General features: G+C 41.8%; 1 protein-coding gene, 1 non-coding gene and 1 pseudogene across 2 annotated transcripts; 1 reads left to right on the forward strand and 2 right to left on the reverse strand.

Moving 5' to 3' along the window:
* Window positions 1-4,497: 4,497 nt before the first annotated feature.
* On the reverse strand, window positions 4,498-4,921 carry LOC120238947 (annotated as a pseudogene).
* Window positions 4,922-6,928: 2,007 nt separating this feature from the next.
* Window positions 6,929-7,861, reverse strand: LOC120238987 (olfactory receptor 2A1/2A42). Its single transcript, XM_039243059.1, has one exon. The coding sequence runs from the start codon at window positions 7,859-7,861 to the stop codon at window positions 6,929-6,931; it is 933 nt and encodes a 310-aa protein (XP_039098990.1).
* A 6,616-nt stretch (window positions 7,862-14,477) lies between these two features.
* On the forward strand, window positions 14,478-14,585 carry LOC120239004. The gene has a single exon (XR_005530336.1). It is a non-coding gene; the product is annotated as a U6 spliceosomal RNA (small nuclear RNA).
* Window positions 14,586-15,511: the final 926 nt, after the last annotated feature.

Raw genomic sequence — 15,511 nt, forward strand, 5'->3', positions numbered from 1 at the left:
TTTGCAAAGGAGTAAAAATTAAGTTCCACGTGGAGAAAATGAAACAGACTCAGAGATCATCAAATATCCTGGGCCTTAAACATACTAGGAACTCAAGAGTAACTGCCGAGTGAGTAAGTGAGTTGAATACTTTAGTCCTCTATTGAAATTGCATAATAGGAAGTGAAATGCCTACTCTTTAGAAAAGGAAGTTTTATTAGCCTCCTTGGATCTTATTAAATAAAACTTTCATTGGGACAGGTTCTAGAGCCAGAAATCAAACTTTATATCTAATTTGGTATCTCTGTTCCCCACATTGTAAATAATAATTGTTGTATCTTGTGCTTATCGAGCACTTAAGTGTCAGGTATTGTGCAGAGATATATGAGTTATTAATCTTGTCTAAGTTTCATGACAATTCTGAATTTAATGAGCTGAATGCTTTTATTGCACTCATAAAAGAAAGAAAGAAAGAAAGAAAGACAGACAGACAGACACAGACAGTAAGAGCTTTACTGGGATTCCAAGTACATAACAGCCAGCGCTCTAATCCAGGTCAGCCTGACTCGGAGACCACACCCACCACCACTAAGCTCCCAGCCTCTCTCCAGCCTAGCCTAGACCCGTGGACTCTTTTTCTGTCTATTGTTAAGTAACATTCAAGAAAGTCAGCCTGAATGTTCTGAAAACCCATTTAAAAAAAAAAAGATAAAAATAGAGCTAGCAGAGTTTTCAGTACCTATATAATGAACAAAATAGTAAGATACCTATCAGTTTTTTAACTGGGCAAAAATTACGTAGATAGAAGTAGAGACAAAGGAGACATACACAGTAGAACAAGTAAAAACAACTCATGAATACGACGATGGATGTACAGGCTCTCTAGTAATTAAAGAAACAAATCTTAAAGCATGAGAGACCATTTTTTGCCCATCAAATGGTACTAAAATAAAAAGCTTAATATTTTCCAATGATGCTGAGCACGTGGGCTGTAGTCAGGATGGCAATATAAATTGGTTTGGTGATAATTTGGGAAATTATCTTTAAAAATTAAAGTTTGCACTCCTCTGAATGCAGCAACTCCAATTCTAGAAACATATCCTACAGAAACATTCATATATTTGTGCCAAATATATACATGTACATTTATTTCAAATTAAAGCATCACTTACAATAGTAAATGTCATAAATAAACTAATACCCTTCAGTGGTGGGTTTGTTACATAAAACTATAAATCTACACCTTTTTTGTGTTCAAATCCAGTTTTATTAAAATTATTTGGCAGTTTTAGTAGCAGCACAAAGTCTTTGACTATGACCACTGGACACATTAGACCTGAGGTTATATTTTTGGGTGTCCCATATGTTTGAAGGAGAAAAGGCATGGAGGCTTTAGTGAGCATGACCTACAAGTGGACTGGGTATTTTTGCTCAGATCCCATTGGATAACACTTGGTCATATGGTCATACAAAAATGCAAGGCAGCCTGGGAGATATGGTCTCCATATGTACCCGGGAATAAGAGGAAACTACTTTGGGAAATATCGAGCAGTCTCTGCCACAAGTACTCAGAGGGTCTGAGTTTCTAACTCTGGGGCTAGCGATTGTCTAGCTCAACATTTCATTTTATAGATGAGGTCACTAAAGGCCAGAGGAGTTAAGCAACTCTTCTAAGGTCGCACAGTGAGTTAGTGCCAGCAGCCGAGCTGAGAACCCAGACACCCCAACTCTGAGCCAGCGCTCTGTGGGCTAAATCCAAATGTGTTCAGGCATCTGCCTCTTTCTGACCAAACATGATTTCAAAGATTTAAATCAAAAAACAAGGCAGAAACACAGATTAAAAAAAGACAAATCAAAATGAGCCAATAAAGTTTGTCAAGAAAGCAAGGAGAGTAAGACACTGCCCTGCTAGCTGGGGAAAGAGTCATGTTTTCATCCAGTGCGCTTACATTCTGACCCTCCTTTCAGACAAAAGTCTGCCCTCAACAATCCATATTTAACACGGATCCTTTATACTCACGGCAAATAGTAAACAACAATCCCACGGGTTGGAGGTTGGCAATCCCTGGCCCACATGCCAAAGATGCAGGAGGTGCTAATTCCAGGCAGTAAGTGAACCAGCTCCCACACACAGATCCCCACCCTTATCCTTTCCAGTGGTTACGGCCCGCAATCACCTCCACCCTCTTGCCAGTGTTCAAGGACAACACCCTGACATGGCTCCCCATCTGGCACCAGCATCACCCTGACCTTCCAGAATCACAGGTGTAGCAATTCGGCACACTCCTTTGAGAAGCCAGTGACCACTGCTTCCTGTAATAGAAGTATGTAAACATCCCCAGGACTTCTATATTTAGTGCTACGTTTCTATCCTAATTTTCCCCTTTCTTTGTAATCTTAGAGCAATAACATAGTCCTAATTATTAACATCCATCATGTAAAAATATACTAAAAGCAAGGATTGGATAGATCTAATGGACAAGAAGATATCCCAACTTAGGGGCACCTGGGCGGCTCAGTCACTTAAGCGTCTGCCTCTTGAGTTTGGCTCCGGTCATGATCTCATGGTTTGTGGGATCAAGGTCTGTGCTGACCACGTGGAGCCTGCTTGGGATTCTCTCTCTCCCACTCTCTCTGCTACTCTCTTGCTTGCTCTCTCCCCACCCCCAAACTCTCTCTCAAAATGAATGAATACAAGATACCTTAACTTAGAGGAATGAAGGGTAACACATCCCCAGGCCCATATATTATGGGTGGAAATTTAAACACAATGAACATTTGTTTGGTCATTGAGTTGAAGTTTACTAAGTACATTCATGAACAGTTCTGATCCCAGCCACTTCAGGTCGTGGATATTAGTAGATCCACGAGTTCATTCAAAGCCGGACTGCCTAGTCTTGAATTCTACTTCCACCAGTGAATAATTTTGTGATCTTGGGTATATTAATTAATTTCTCTATTTCCTCATTATTATATAATGAGAGTAGTAGTGCTCACTCCACAGATTTGATGTGAAGATTATATTAAAGCATTTTATGTTGTGTCTACCTATAGTAAGGGCTTAATAATTATCAGCTACAATTAAATTTCCACTGTAGTATAATCTGCCATTTGCAGGATGTAAAGTAGGTTAGAAATCAGAAGATAGTTCAACACTGAAAATTTGGAAGTGAGACAAATGGATAAAGTGTCCTTTATTTGCTTACGAAGTGAGTATGTTAAGTATGCCTGGGAAATGGGGATGAAGAGATGAACAGATTCTTGAACTTCTCTTGAGGGACAGAGGATACATAATTGAGAAAGGCACTCTAAATCCCAGATTAAAGATGGTACATGTTGGAAATCAGAAACAAAATCTGAAAAAAACACCCTAAAATCTGAACTCCTTTGCTTTAGGAAAGGTCCCCCATGTTTTCTTAGTGGATGGACTAGGAACAGGTTCAAAGGGAGAGAGGTTCCCCCTGGGCCCTTTGCCAACTGACTCACGGAGAGGTCGCTGGATCTGGGCTGCAGGTTGGCCTCGGGGAAAGACTATTCCCTCCAAGGCTAGAGGGAGATGCGGAAACCACAGGGACAAAGGTTTGGGTGACTTCTCTATCCTAATGCTCCTCCTGACTAGGGGATAGCTTTCATATCAAACTCAAAAGTTTACCAAGCCTGACAGGTAAACAGAATAATTTCTGACCTAATGTTAATCATAATAGCAATAGCAATACCTTGTGTTTGCATTGCATTGTAAGTCTTTAAAATGCGTCCATTTGCACCACTCTTGTTTGAGGTCTTCTTCAGCAGTCCTATGGGGCAGCCTCGGACTCATTAGGCACAATTGATGAATGAGAGACAGAGATTCAGGGAGTCTTAAAAGATTTCCCTGGAAAGAGCACAGCTAGCAACCAGCAGACCTGGGACTAGATCCTGGGTCTCTCGCCACACATTGCGGGTGTTTAAGTGTCCGGACTGGATCTTGGGCTTCCTGGATGCCTGGGCCAAGCTTAGGAGGACATTGCACAGAGTGAGGCATCCACGCCGGTGGCTCCCAGGGCATGCTTTGTGTCCCACACTTTTCTGCTGCCCCACCTTGTCTCAGGAGAGCTATTTTCCCTTGAGACACATCCCTGGAATTACAGCTTTTCACCATTTGTCCTGCCCACGGCACTGCATCCCACCAAATGTCACAATTCAGCACAGCAGGGGACAACGGATTAAAGACTGGCTTAGGAAATACCGGAATTACAAAGTATATCCAGTTTAGGTAAATTACAAGAACACTGTCTAAGGCTCTTCAGATTTTGGCGCGCCATCAGCTTAAACCGCACTGTTAACCTTTCTCTTCCATTGTTTTCTGTTTTACTGTCCAGCCTGTCAAAAGGCCCCTTCTCCATCCCTGTGACCCCTGGAGTCACAGCTCATCATTATTTTTTTACTTCCTCACTTTTATTTTTAGTCCAGCATAAAGTCAAGCTGCATTTCTTTTAACCCATGTTTGTTATACAGGTGAACGCTGATCCTCATGACGGTTCATTGGTAGGATGTCTGGTAGCAAGCACAGGCACCAGGAATGCCCAACATTCTGGATTCGCAGAGCTGGGGCTTAGCTCCCAGCAGGGTCTGGTCATCCTGGATGAGGAGGTCTTCGATCTCCTCCTTGGAAGCCTCATCCGCGTATTTCTGATAATAAGCCCCCAGGGCATTGGAGATGGACCTGCAGATTGCGGAAATCTGAGCCACGTGACCACCACCACGCGGACTTGGAGGTCTCCATGCTGGCAGGTCACTCCTTGCCCAGAAGCAGAACAGGTTCCAATGGCTTGTCCTGCGACAAATGTGGCTCCATTATCTGCAGGGGTCGCCCGCTCACCTGGATGAGCCCACTGCCTGGTTCGCAGGGCGCCACCGCTGTGGCCATCTTCTTGCATCTGCTGCAGGGACACTTGTACTGCATGGCTGGGAACACAGACCACAGTGGCTCACCACCCAGCACCACACCCAGACACGGGTTCAAGCTGCATTCTTTAGCAAACATAAGTCCCCTCTTTACCTGGAACCCTTTGTCTATCTCTGGCTAGAAGTTGAGTTTCTTCCTCTCTTTCTCCATTTCAATTTCCTTCTTCTGGAACTTCACAATCTCTTTGACTTTTACTTGGTGGTTAGGACTATGGGTTTGGCAATCAGATCACTTAAGTTGGATCTTGGACTAGGCACTTATCAGCTGCAAGGCTTTGGTTAAGTTACTTAATCTCTTTGTGTTTTCTCACCCAGAGTTGTTGATAATAATCCCTATCTCATAGAGTTGTTATGAAGATTAAAAAAGATAATACTTGTGAGGTGCCTGGCTGGCTCAGTCAGTTAAGTGTTGGACTCTTGTCATTGATTCAGCATGACCTCAAGGTCGTGAGATCAAGCCCTGCATCAGGCTTTGTGCTGAGAGTGTGGAGCCTGCTTGGGATTCTCTTCCCCCACCACTTTCTCTGCCCCTCTTCTGCTTGCATGTGCTCTCTCTCAAACCAAATAAATAAACATTTCTTAAAATGCTATAAAAAGATAATACTTGCAAAGTGCTTAGAACAGGCGTCACCTTAGTAAGCACTTCGTAAGCGTGTGTGCATGCACGTACATACATGTGCATGATCGTGTGAGAGGTGTGAAACTAGGGATGCCTTTGCTCCGGGTCTTGCCACCATGCTGAGTTCTAAACAGAGCCTCAGTGAGAACGGACTCCATTCCTACCCTCTCTGTGCTTCTCTGAAACTCTTAAGGTTCTTTGTGGCCATGACCACAGGGCTCACTAACCCAGTCAAGAAGCCTTTCCTATGGTCTCTTTCTCCCCCCACCTCCTTGTGGCACATAATAGACTGAGAAGAAAGCCACATTTGCTTAACATATCCTAGGTTGGAGGAGGTTAGCATTATTCAGAATTTGATAATATTGATAATGACATACTACATCGTGGTGTTAAGTAGAGAAGGCTCAGGGGTCAGATCGTTGGCACCCAGGTGTAGCATTCGCTTCGCATTTGCATCTGTAAAATGGGATGCTAATGAGAAATAGGTTTTTATGATAAAATGAGGTGATCTCTGCAATTAGCCATGTATGTGCAGTGGATGATGTAAGTATGTGATAATAATGTTAACTACCACTATTATTATTAAAACTCTTTTTCCTCCAGTCAGTTGCCTCTGCCTGGGGTTTTCCATCCCCACCTGATAGTTGAGAGTTGGGTTGTAGTACTTGCTAACATCTCCTAAGTGAAGAGTGTGTGTCTATTCAGAGAGAATCACAGATACTCTTCCTGAGCAGATGAGAAGACTTTAGAAGCAAGTAGCCATCAAAAGCTCAGCATAGACTGGAAAGTGGGTTTCATTGGGTAATTCCTTGGGAAGCCAGCTGAACATGTGTGGACTTATTTTTCTGACCACAGAAATTACAAGACAGATTCCAGGGTTTAATCCACAAAATCAGTTTTCCCCTTAACTAAGTAGGCATTTTGGTACATTAAGGAAGCACGACAGATGGGAAACATCCTAACTGGGGTAAAAATGAAAAACGGTATCAGCGGGACCTAAGTCTCTGTGACTACAATACTTTTAAAAATTGTCACTGATGTGGCTACATCTGCCAAAGCCCATGTCCTGCTGTTATTGAACACACCTGATGAAGTCAGGGATAGAGTGTCTCTTTGAACTCTAGAGGACCCATAGCAGTGGATGAGATTAATTTATTCCGCTAGATATTCTCAACAGACTATGCAGTTAGATGAAAGAATATGTTTGATAGAATCAAATATAATGATGCAATAAAACCTAAACATCTTTCAGACAGAAAAAGGGAGTGCTTTATAGTTTCTTGCATTACCCAGTCTCAGATATAAAAAGAGTGGTGAGCTTAGGTGGTACTCAGTACCCAAAGCTCTAGGGGACTACTGAGCTAAGGGATTCCAATGTCACTCCAATTAGGAATAATTTTCCTTGTACAACACTCTCCTCAGGGCACCCTTCACCTCTGCATTCCTCAGGCTGTAGATCATTGGGTTCAGCATAGGATTGAAAAAACTGTAAAACAAGAAAAGGATCTTCTGCTGCTCCTCAGGGTGGCGGGACTTGGGGGCCATGTACGTGACAATGGCACTGCCAAAGTAGAGCCCCACTACGCAGAGGTGGGAGGAGCAGGTAGAGAAGGCCTTCCTGCGGCCCTCCCCGGACTCGATCCTCAGGATGGCAAACAGAATGCGTGAGTAGGACACCAGCACTAAGCAGAGGGGCCCGACTAAGATAAATATACAGGCAACAAAGATGACAACTTGGTTGAGCCAGGTGTCAGCGCAGGCCAGCTTGAGGACAGACAGCATTTCACAGAAGAAGTGGTTGATTTCATGAGGCCCACAGAAGGGCAGCCTCAGGATGAGGCTCACGTGGATCAGAGCCAGGAGGAAGCCACATGCCCAGGAAGTCACCACCAGGCTGATGCAGACTCTCCAGCTCATGATGACAGAATATCGGAGCGGGTGGCAGATGGCCACATAACGATCATAGGACATCATCACCAGGAGAAGACATTCTGTCAGACCAAAAGTCAAGAAGAGAAAGGTCTGTGTCAGGCAGCCCACAAAGGAGATGGGCTGGTCTGGCTTCAGGAGGTTTACCAGCATCTGGGGCACCGTGTTGCAGGCATAGGCTATGTCGACGACGGCCAGGTGGGAGAGGAAGAAGTACATGGGGGTGTGCAGTCTGGAGTCCAGCAAGATGACCCCCAGGATGAGCCCGTTCCCCAGCAGGGTGAAGGCATAGAACAGGGAGAAGAGCCCAAAGAGAAGCATCTGAATCCTTGGACTGAGACAAAATCCTAGCAGAAGGAACTCTGTGACTGCTGTCTGATTTTCCCCCATTTCACTATGAAAAAGATAAAATGGATAGCTTGGGACAGAAAGTGTTGAAAAACATATACAGTTTGTTATTTTTAAAAGATGAACTTTTAAAATTAACAATCTAGTTACACATGAAGTTAATCACTTAATCTGACAACCAGTTTTACACCAGCGGGTTATGTCACTGAGGACAGATTGCCCAGAGCCAATGACCGTGTAATGGGGAGGAAGAGTGTCAAGCCAAAAAAGAAAATAAAATAACCATGAAATATGGATTATCTTGGAGCTGCACATGCCAGGATTATTCAGAGAATTTGCTGGAGTGGAGAGGTAATCAGTGCTGGAAGAGCTCCAGACACGAAGATTAGAGGAGCCTTGAAAAGAGATGTGAAAATTCAGTGTCAACAGAAATATTGACCCACCTGCTGATTTCAGCAATGGGGATCTATCTTTGTGCTCTACAACAGCTAATATCACAAAAGAAGGAGCATTTTTGGTGATTGTTTAAGTCGCTAGAAGAAATTGGTGGATTTGTTATGTATGGGCTCTATTGACTCTATTTTTCAATGGGTGATAGATACAAGCCAACAATTGGCCAGTTAACAATCTACTGATTGGTTCCCAGTTACTGATTTACAGAAAAGTTGTTTCGAATAACAACCCATCTGCTTTGTAGGAATTGGTATTTCAGTGGGCTGCCCAGTGTTCATGTACCAGGAGACAAGACTTTGGGTGCGGGGTGTGTAAACGTGCGTGAGATTAGGTGTTCACGCTTGATTTGAAGACTGTGGTGTGTACGGATCTGTGTGAAGACATTTCAAGATGCAGTTCCCAATGCACGATTTGTAATTCACTTCATCCCTACTCTCATTCAAAGAGCAAATCCAGGGGCACCAGGGTGGCTCAGTTGGTTAAGAAACTGACTCTGGATTTTGGCTCAGGTCATGGTCTCAGTTCATGAGTTCGAGCCCCCGCATTCGGCTCTGTGCTGACAGCACGGAGCCTGCTTAGGATTTCTCTCTCCCTCTCTCTCTCTCTGCCTCTCTCTGGCTTGCTCTTTTTCTTTCTCAAAAACTAAATAAACATTATGTGTACATATATACATATATATATAAACGTGTGTGTGTATATATATATTTATATATATATATATTTATATATACACACACACAGACACATACAAATTCAGGTACTAATATAACTAATATAACTAGGAAAGGCCATACCTGGAATAACACCGTATTGGAGGACTCACTCTTTGTATGATGGCTTAGCATTTGTATCACATACCCTGTGTGAAATTCAAAACCACAATAAACAATCATTTGCTAAGAAATGAACTCAGCCTTACTTCAGCAATAGGAAAATTACCAAATGCTTTATAGATAGCTAATTTAGTTTTCTTTGGGCAAAGAGATAATTTAGTAAATTTGCCATTTACAGATTGCTGTAGCAATCCTCTGGCAGTCGGGTATTTGAGACTTCTAGGAATTGGTCATGTACCAAATAATAGTTGGCTTGTCCTTACATCCTTAGTAACAGTTTCCTCAATATACCATGTAGAAATCAGCATCTTTCTAGTGCGCACATTTTGTTAAAATAACCTGAGGCTGAACTATTGAACTTGTACCTGCTTGCCTCTTGAAGAAAAGTCTCTCCAGGATTAACATAAGGAAAAGATGCTGCTGTTTTAAGACCCTGGACCAGGGGCGCCTGGGTGGCTCAGTCGGTTAAGCATTGGACGTTGGCTCAGGTCACAGTCTCGCGGTTCTGTGTGCTGACAGCTCAGAGCCTGGAGCCTGCTTTGGATTCTGTGTGTGTCTCTCTCTGCCCCCCCTTGTGCTCGCTCGCTCTCTCAAAAATAAATAAACATTAAGAAAAAACCCACCCTGGTCCAGCTGTCATTAATTCCAGTGGAGAATGAGAAGCTCCCCGAGGAATCCAAAAGTAAGAGCAATAACACTGCTTCTTAGAAAATAAAACTTGTGAAATCCACTCATAATGGATGGGAAGAATTGGAGGAGGAAACAGAACATTCTGAGTGAATGTGTTGGTGGCGCTTGGGAGTACCTTCTGAATTCCACTCGAGATGCTTTGATGCAACCTTACGGGACTCAGGAAGGAGGATCCGACTGTAGTTAGGGGATCCACATACAATAGGCGTGTAGGACACATGTCTACAGAAAGACTGAGGGGTAGAAAAGGGGGTGATCCCTGAGGGCCATGTTTGCCAGTACATTTGCAGCACTGTCCAGGGAATTCTGGCCTGCTGATGTGACAGAGCTGTCCTTCTGGCCCGTATGTGCCCACCGTCCAGACGGCTTGAGTGAGCAGTGATCAGCAACCCTAGCTGGGGGGTCTTCAGGGAACCCCCAGCCTCTGCTCTCAGCCCGTGCTCACCAATTAACCCGGAGGCACTAGTCTGCCCTCTTGGGCAGATATTTTGACAAAGAGGAAATATGCTACTAAGCAAAGCTCTTGCCAATTTCTTGTATAATAAATAATTCCATTCAGATTCGTTCATGGTTCTTCTCTTCCTTTTTTGTTTGGATAGTGTGAGACAGATAGAAATGTATATACTAAACAAAATTTCCAAAGCTGGATCTACAAAGAGGACCACGCGGTGGGCAGAAATCACCTCATCAAAATACAAGCCAAGGAAAGTATCTCTGAGCAGCTAATTAGGACCTGAGGGCACCCTCCCCTAGATCCCTCTCAAACAGCATTAAATGCCTTTCTTAGAAAAACCATTATCAATACATTCTATCATCAAGTCACAAATGAATCTAATGACTATAGTATTAACTTCTAACATATTATCAGGACTTTTTTTTTTTCTGGAATTATATAAAAAAATTACTGTGTGAGGACCGCCTTTAAATTTATTTGGAGGTACCCGGATGGCTCAGTGGGTTGAGAATCTGACATGTGAGTTCAAGCCCTGCATCAGGCTCTCTGCCATCAGCACGGAGTTCACATCAGATCCTCTGTCTCCCCCTCTCTCTGCCCCTCCCCTGCTCATTCTCTCTCTCTCTCTCTCTCTGTCTCTCAAAAATAAATCAGAACATTTAAAAAATAAAAATAATTTTATATGGAAAATATACAAAGTATATGAAAATATTTAGTTGAAAAAATGCATTTGAACCCACATCTTGTAGAAAATGTCATCTCTTTATTCAGTCTTCCCTTAATTCCTTTCTTAGCTTCCAAGTGGTTACATAAAAGGAAAAAAATTACTTGCAAAGTATGAATCTCCTTGAGACTTAAAGGTGCAGACAAGAGAAAGGAGAGGGCCTAATGAATACATTAAGGTTAGGAACAGTTGCCCAGGGGGCTGAAAGTCTGCTTTCTATTACAGGAGTGGGTGACAGTACCCTCTCTGTGGACAAGTAACAAGTGTACTCATGTTTGTAATTCTGGCACTTAGCGAATATCTACTGAGTGAACAAATGAATGAATGAATATACAAGAATAGTGAACGGCTAAATACTGAATTTTTGAACCACCTTGTACTGGGTCTGGAATTTCTGGCTTGCTTAAAGCTTGCTTGCCCAATTAAGGACATTCTTCCTAAGGCAAAAAAAGAAGAAAAAAACACAACTCTATAACTAGAATCTCCAAAATGTTGAAGCACTGGACACTTGAAAGATACTTCTATTTTCTTTTCTCCCCATATTTTATTTCATTCTATGTGATACTTAAAGTATGTTAAGCATCTTACCTGTGGCACCTGGGTTTCAGCTCGGGTCATGATCTCTCGGCTTGTGGGTTTGAGCCCCACATCGTGCTCTGCATGGACAGTGCTGAGCCTGCTTGGGATTCTCTCTCTCCCTCTCTCTCTGCCCCTCCCCTGTTCACACTCTCTGTCTCTTTCAAAATAAATAAATAAACTTTAAAAAATTAAAAAACAAAAAGAGAAATTAAATGCATCTCAGTTCCAAATGTAACATTCAGGCATTGTTTAATGCTACAAATGATATATCCTATATGTATGTACAAGTTAGCAATTTAAAAATTGGCCAACTGTTTGATGACTAATAAATTATCCACTGTCTTCGTGGCTTCAAAGTAAATATCTAAGATTGAAATCATTTCTTTACACAGGAACAAACCTGTTGGTACGAGATGGGGCCTAGGTTTCAGAAGCAAAATTTAAGATCTGATGAGCTGACAAACTTTTCTAATGCTGTCGGCATAAGTCACACAGCATTCCTAAAATGAAAACTATTCTTAAATCCTCGGTTCAACTGAAGTACTCTAGATGGTTTACTTTCAAGAAATAAAAAAAAAAAATTGTTACAACTAATTTACTCAATAGAACCCTTTTCTGTTTCTCTTTTAGTTCAAAATATTTTAAAGTTTCTGAGATTTTCCTCCCTGGCCCATGTGTTAGAAGAACGTTCTTTAATCTCTGAGCATTTTGGGATTTTTCTGGCTCTCTGTCTGCTACTGATTTCTACTTTAATTCCATTGTGGTCTGACAGCATGCATTGTGTGACTTCTATTCTTTTGAATTTGTTCAAGCATATTTTATGTCCCAGAATATGATCTATCATAGTGAATGTTCCATGTGAGCTTGAGGATAATGTGTATTTTGCTGTTGTTAGATGGAGTAGTCTATAGATATTCACTATATCCAACTGATTGATGGTGTTGTTGAATTCAGCTATTTCCTTACTGATTTCCTGTCTGCTGGGTCTACTTCTGATAAAGGGATGTTGAAGTCTCCAATTCTAATAGTAGGCTCATCTATTTCTCCTTTTCAGTTCTATTGGTTTTGCCACATGTATTTTGATGCTTTGTTGTTAGGTGCATACACGTTAAGGATTATGTCTTCTTGAAGAACTGATGCTTGTCATGCACGTTCCTTTTTATTCCTGGTAACTTTCCTTGCTCTGAATCTCCTCTCTTGATGATTATGTCTCCTCGTCCCTGTTCCTCTACCTCATTCTATTATTGTCTCTATCCTGATCTCTTTTCTCTCCTGGTCCCCATTATGACAGTCTCTTTCTGGTCCCAATTTTCCTTATCTCTATTCTACAATCCCCCATTCTCAAAATCTCTCTTATTTCCTCCTCCACAGTATTTCTAGAGACTTCTCAATAGTTCCAGTATTTGAGTGGTCTCTTAGAAGATTTTGATTACATAGAAAATCTTCTAAGAGACCACTCAAATACTGTTCAAGTTTATTGTCTACATTTAGGTTGTCTTATAAGAAACCTTGGGAAATATTATCTTATAATTCACAATAGCATTAATACCTGTCAAGATATTTATCTGGGATATTGAAATATTACCTCTTTATACCATGATGACTAATAAGGGCTATCTACTTGTACTTCAGAATTCATTTAACAAGGACCTACATTTAAAATATACTCTCAGATTGAAGGAATCTTTCTGATTTAGTGAGTGATAAAAAGATCATATATTGGACCATGCATTGTGCCTGGATCTTTGCAGGTGCTCAATACTTTTTGACTAACTGGATATCAATGAGCTCGCCACATTTGTCTTGAGACAGATTCTCAAACAAACAAACAAACAAAAACTCCAACCCGCCCCCCCCACCACACACACAAAATCCCCAAATATTGAAAGGCACCACAGAATACCAACCAAAGACATGGGCTCAGTAGGTCAGACACACATTTACTACTTTGTATGGCTCTAAATATATTTCTTAACTTCTCAAGCCCTACTTTACCACTTTTTTGAAAGGAGTGATTGTATTTATTTCATAAGATCGTTGGGAAGATTGAGATAAGACATTCTAATCAAGATAACATGTGTTAATTAAGTTCATTAATTAACTGAGATAATACATTGAGCATATTCATGCTGCACAGTGACCATTCAATAACTTAAATCAATTATCATTGATCTTTAACAGTTTCTTGAATAGCCTATGACTGTATGGATCTGATAAGCATACCTTTCTTGTGGCTCCAGGAGGTCCCTAGAAATCACTCCCCTTATTGGCCATTATCCTAAGTCTGTTTTTGCAACGTCTTCATAACAATGTAAGTCTACAATGTGATTTTGTGGACCATATGTTGTTGAAGGACTACTGAGGCAGATTTTGCCTCCTGAAACTTTTGATGTCTTCCCTGGGAAAGAGCACAATCTATTGAAGAGATTGTAGGGATTAAAAACAGCACAAAACTATGACAAACTATTAAAAATGAAAAAACTTATACCCTACAAAACAACTCCTCTTTTCTGTATTTCCTCCAACTGCCTCACCACACACAGACACACACACATGTACATGCACATTCACTCACATATATTCCAGGTTTGGGGATGTCTCACATTTAAAAGTTGAGTACTTTCTGTGTGTCTGACACTGTTCTCCAAGTTATACGTAACGGAAGAGCTGTGTATGGGCAGCATCGACTACGTGCTGTGGTCCTACTGACATAAACACATGAGCTACACTAATATCAGTTTTCCTGAAAATGTAAAGCTGCTCCATACTACATCCCAGGGTAAAGTTCTTTGGCTTAAGAAAGTTAGTTTACCTATTTAACCTAACTCCATCACCCAGAAATTTCTTATTCTCTATCTAGCATCACCATCTACAAGGTTATTGCTTTCATGCAGCTACTTTCCACTGTATAAAACAAAATTAACTGTGCTCGCTTCGGCAGCACATATACTAAAAATTGGAACGATACAGAGAAGATTAGCATGGCCCCTGCGTAAGGATGACACGCAAATTCGTGAAGCGTTCCATATTTTTTTTCAAAACATTACTGTACACTCTCAAAATTTCTTTATAATTATGTTCTTACCAATGGTATTATGTATCTAATGTTCTTTGACAAGTTGGCCCAAAACTGAGAGGCTTAAAATAATAAATACCTATTATCTCAAAAAAAACAAAAAAAAAAACAAAATTAACTGAATTCTACACACACTTATGTTATCTGTGAGCAATATGTTCAACCAACTTAGCTTTGATTTTTCCTCAAAGTATCTCCACAGGAGAGTAACAATCAGCTCATATTTAGACAAGACTGAATTCACTTACCTGAGCTTAAGAATAGTAGTTTCTGGGGCGCCTGGGTGGCTTAGTCGGTTAAGCGTCCGACTTTCGCTTAGGTCATGATCTCGCGCTTCGTGGGTTCGAGCCCCGCGTCGGGCTCTGTGCTGACTGCCAGCTCAGAGCCTGGAGCCTGTTTCAGAGTCTGTGTCTCCCTCTCTCTCTCTGACCCTCCCCTGCTCACACTCTCTCTCTCTCCTAGAAATAAATAAAAATATTTAAAAAATAAATAAGAATAGTAGTTTCCGTAGTGATAGCCCACAGAAGGGTAGACCTTACTCCATGTCTAAGAGGAATTAATGATAAAGTAAAATAAAGAGACCTGGTTAGCTCCCACATTTGGGCTCAGGGACCTCAGAAGGGAAAAGGACCTCAAGGGTGGGCAGGATTGTGCTTTCTGGGAGCTTCTGTGGGAGCTACAGAGCCCTCACTCCTGTTCCCGACCCAAAAGGTGGCAGAATCCTCAGAAAAGGCACTTTTATTCCTCTGTGGCCTCAACCTAGTTGGTAGTGCCTGAGGGCTCCCTGGAGGGGTGGGCTGTGAGCTGCACTGCACGCCCACCCCCACTGGGAAGGGGACAAAGCAGTTCCCTATTTCTGCTCTCCTCCCCCGCAGGACACACG

The sequence above is a fragment of the Hyaena hyaena genome, unplaced genomic scaffold (assembly GCF_003009895.1).
Source record: "Hyaena hyaena isolate Hyena2069 unplaced genomic scaffold, ASM300989v1 scaffold_220, whole genome shotgun sequence".
NCBI lineage: Eukaryota > Metazoa > Chordata > Mammalia > Carnivora > Hyaenidae > Hyaena > Hyaena hyaena.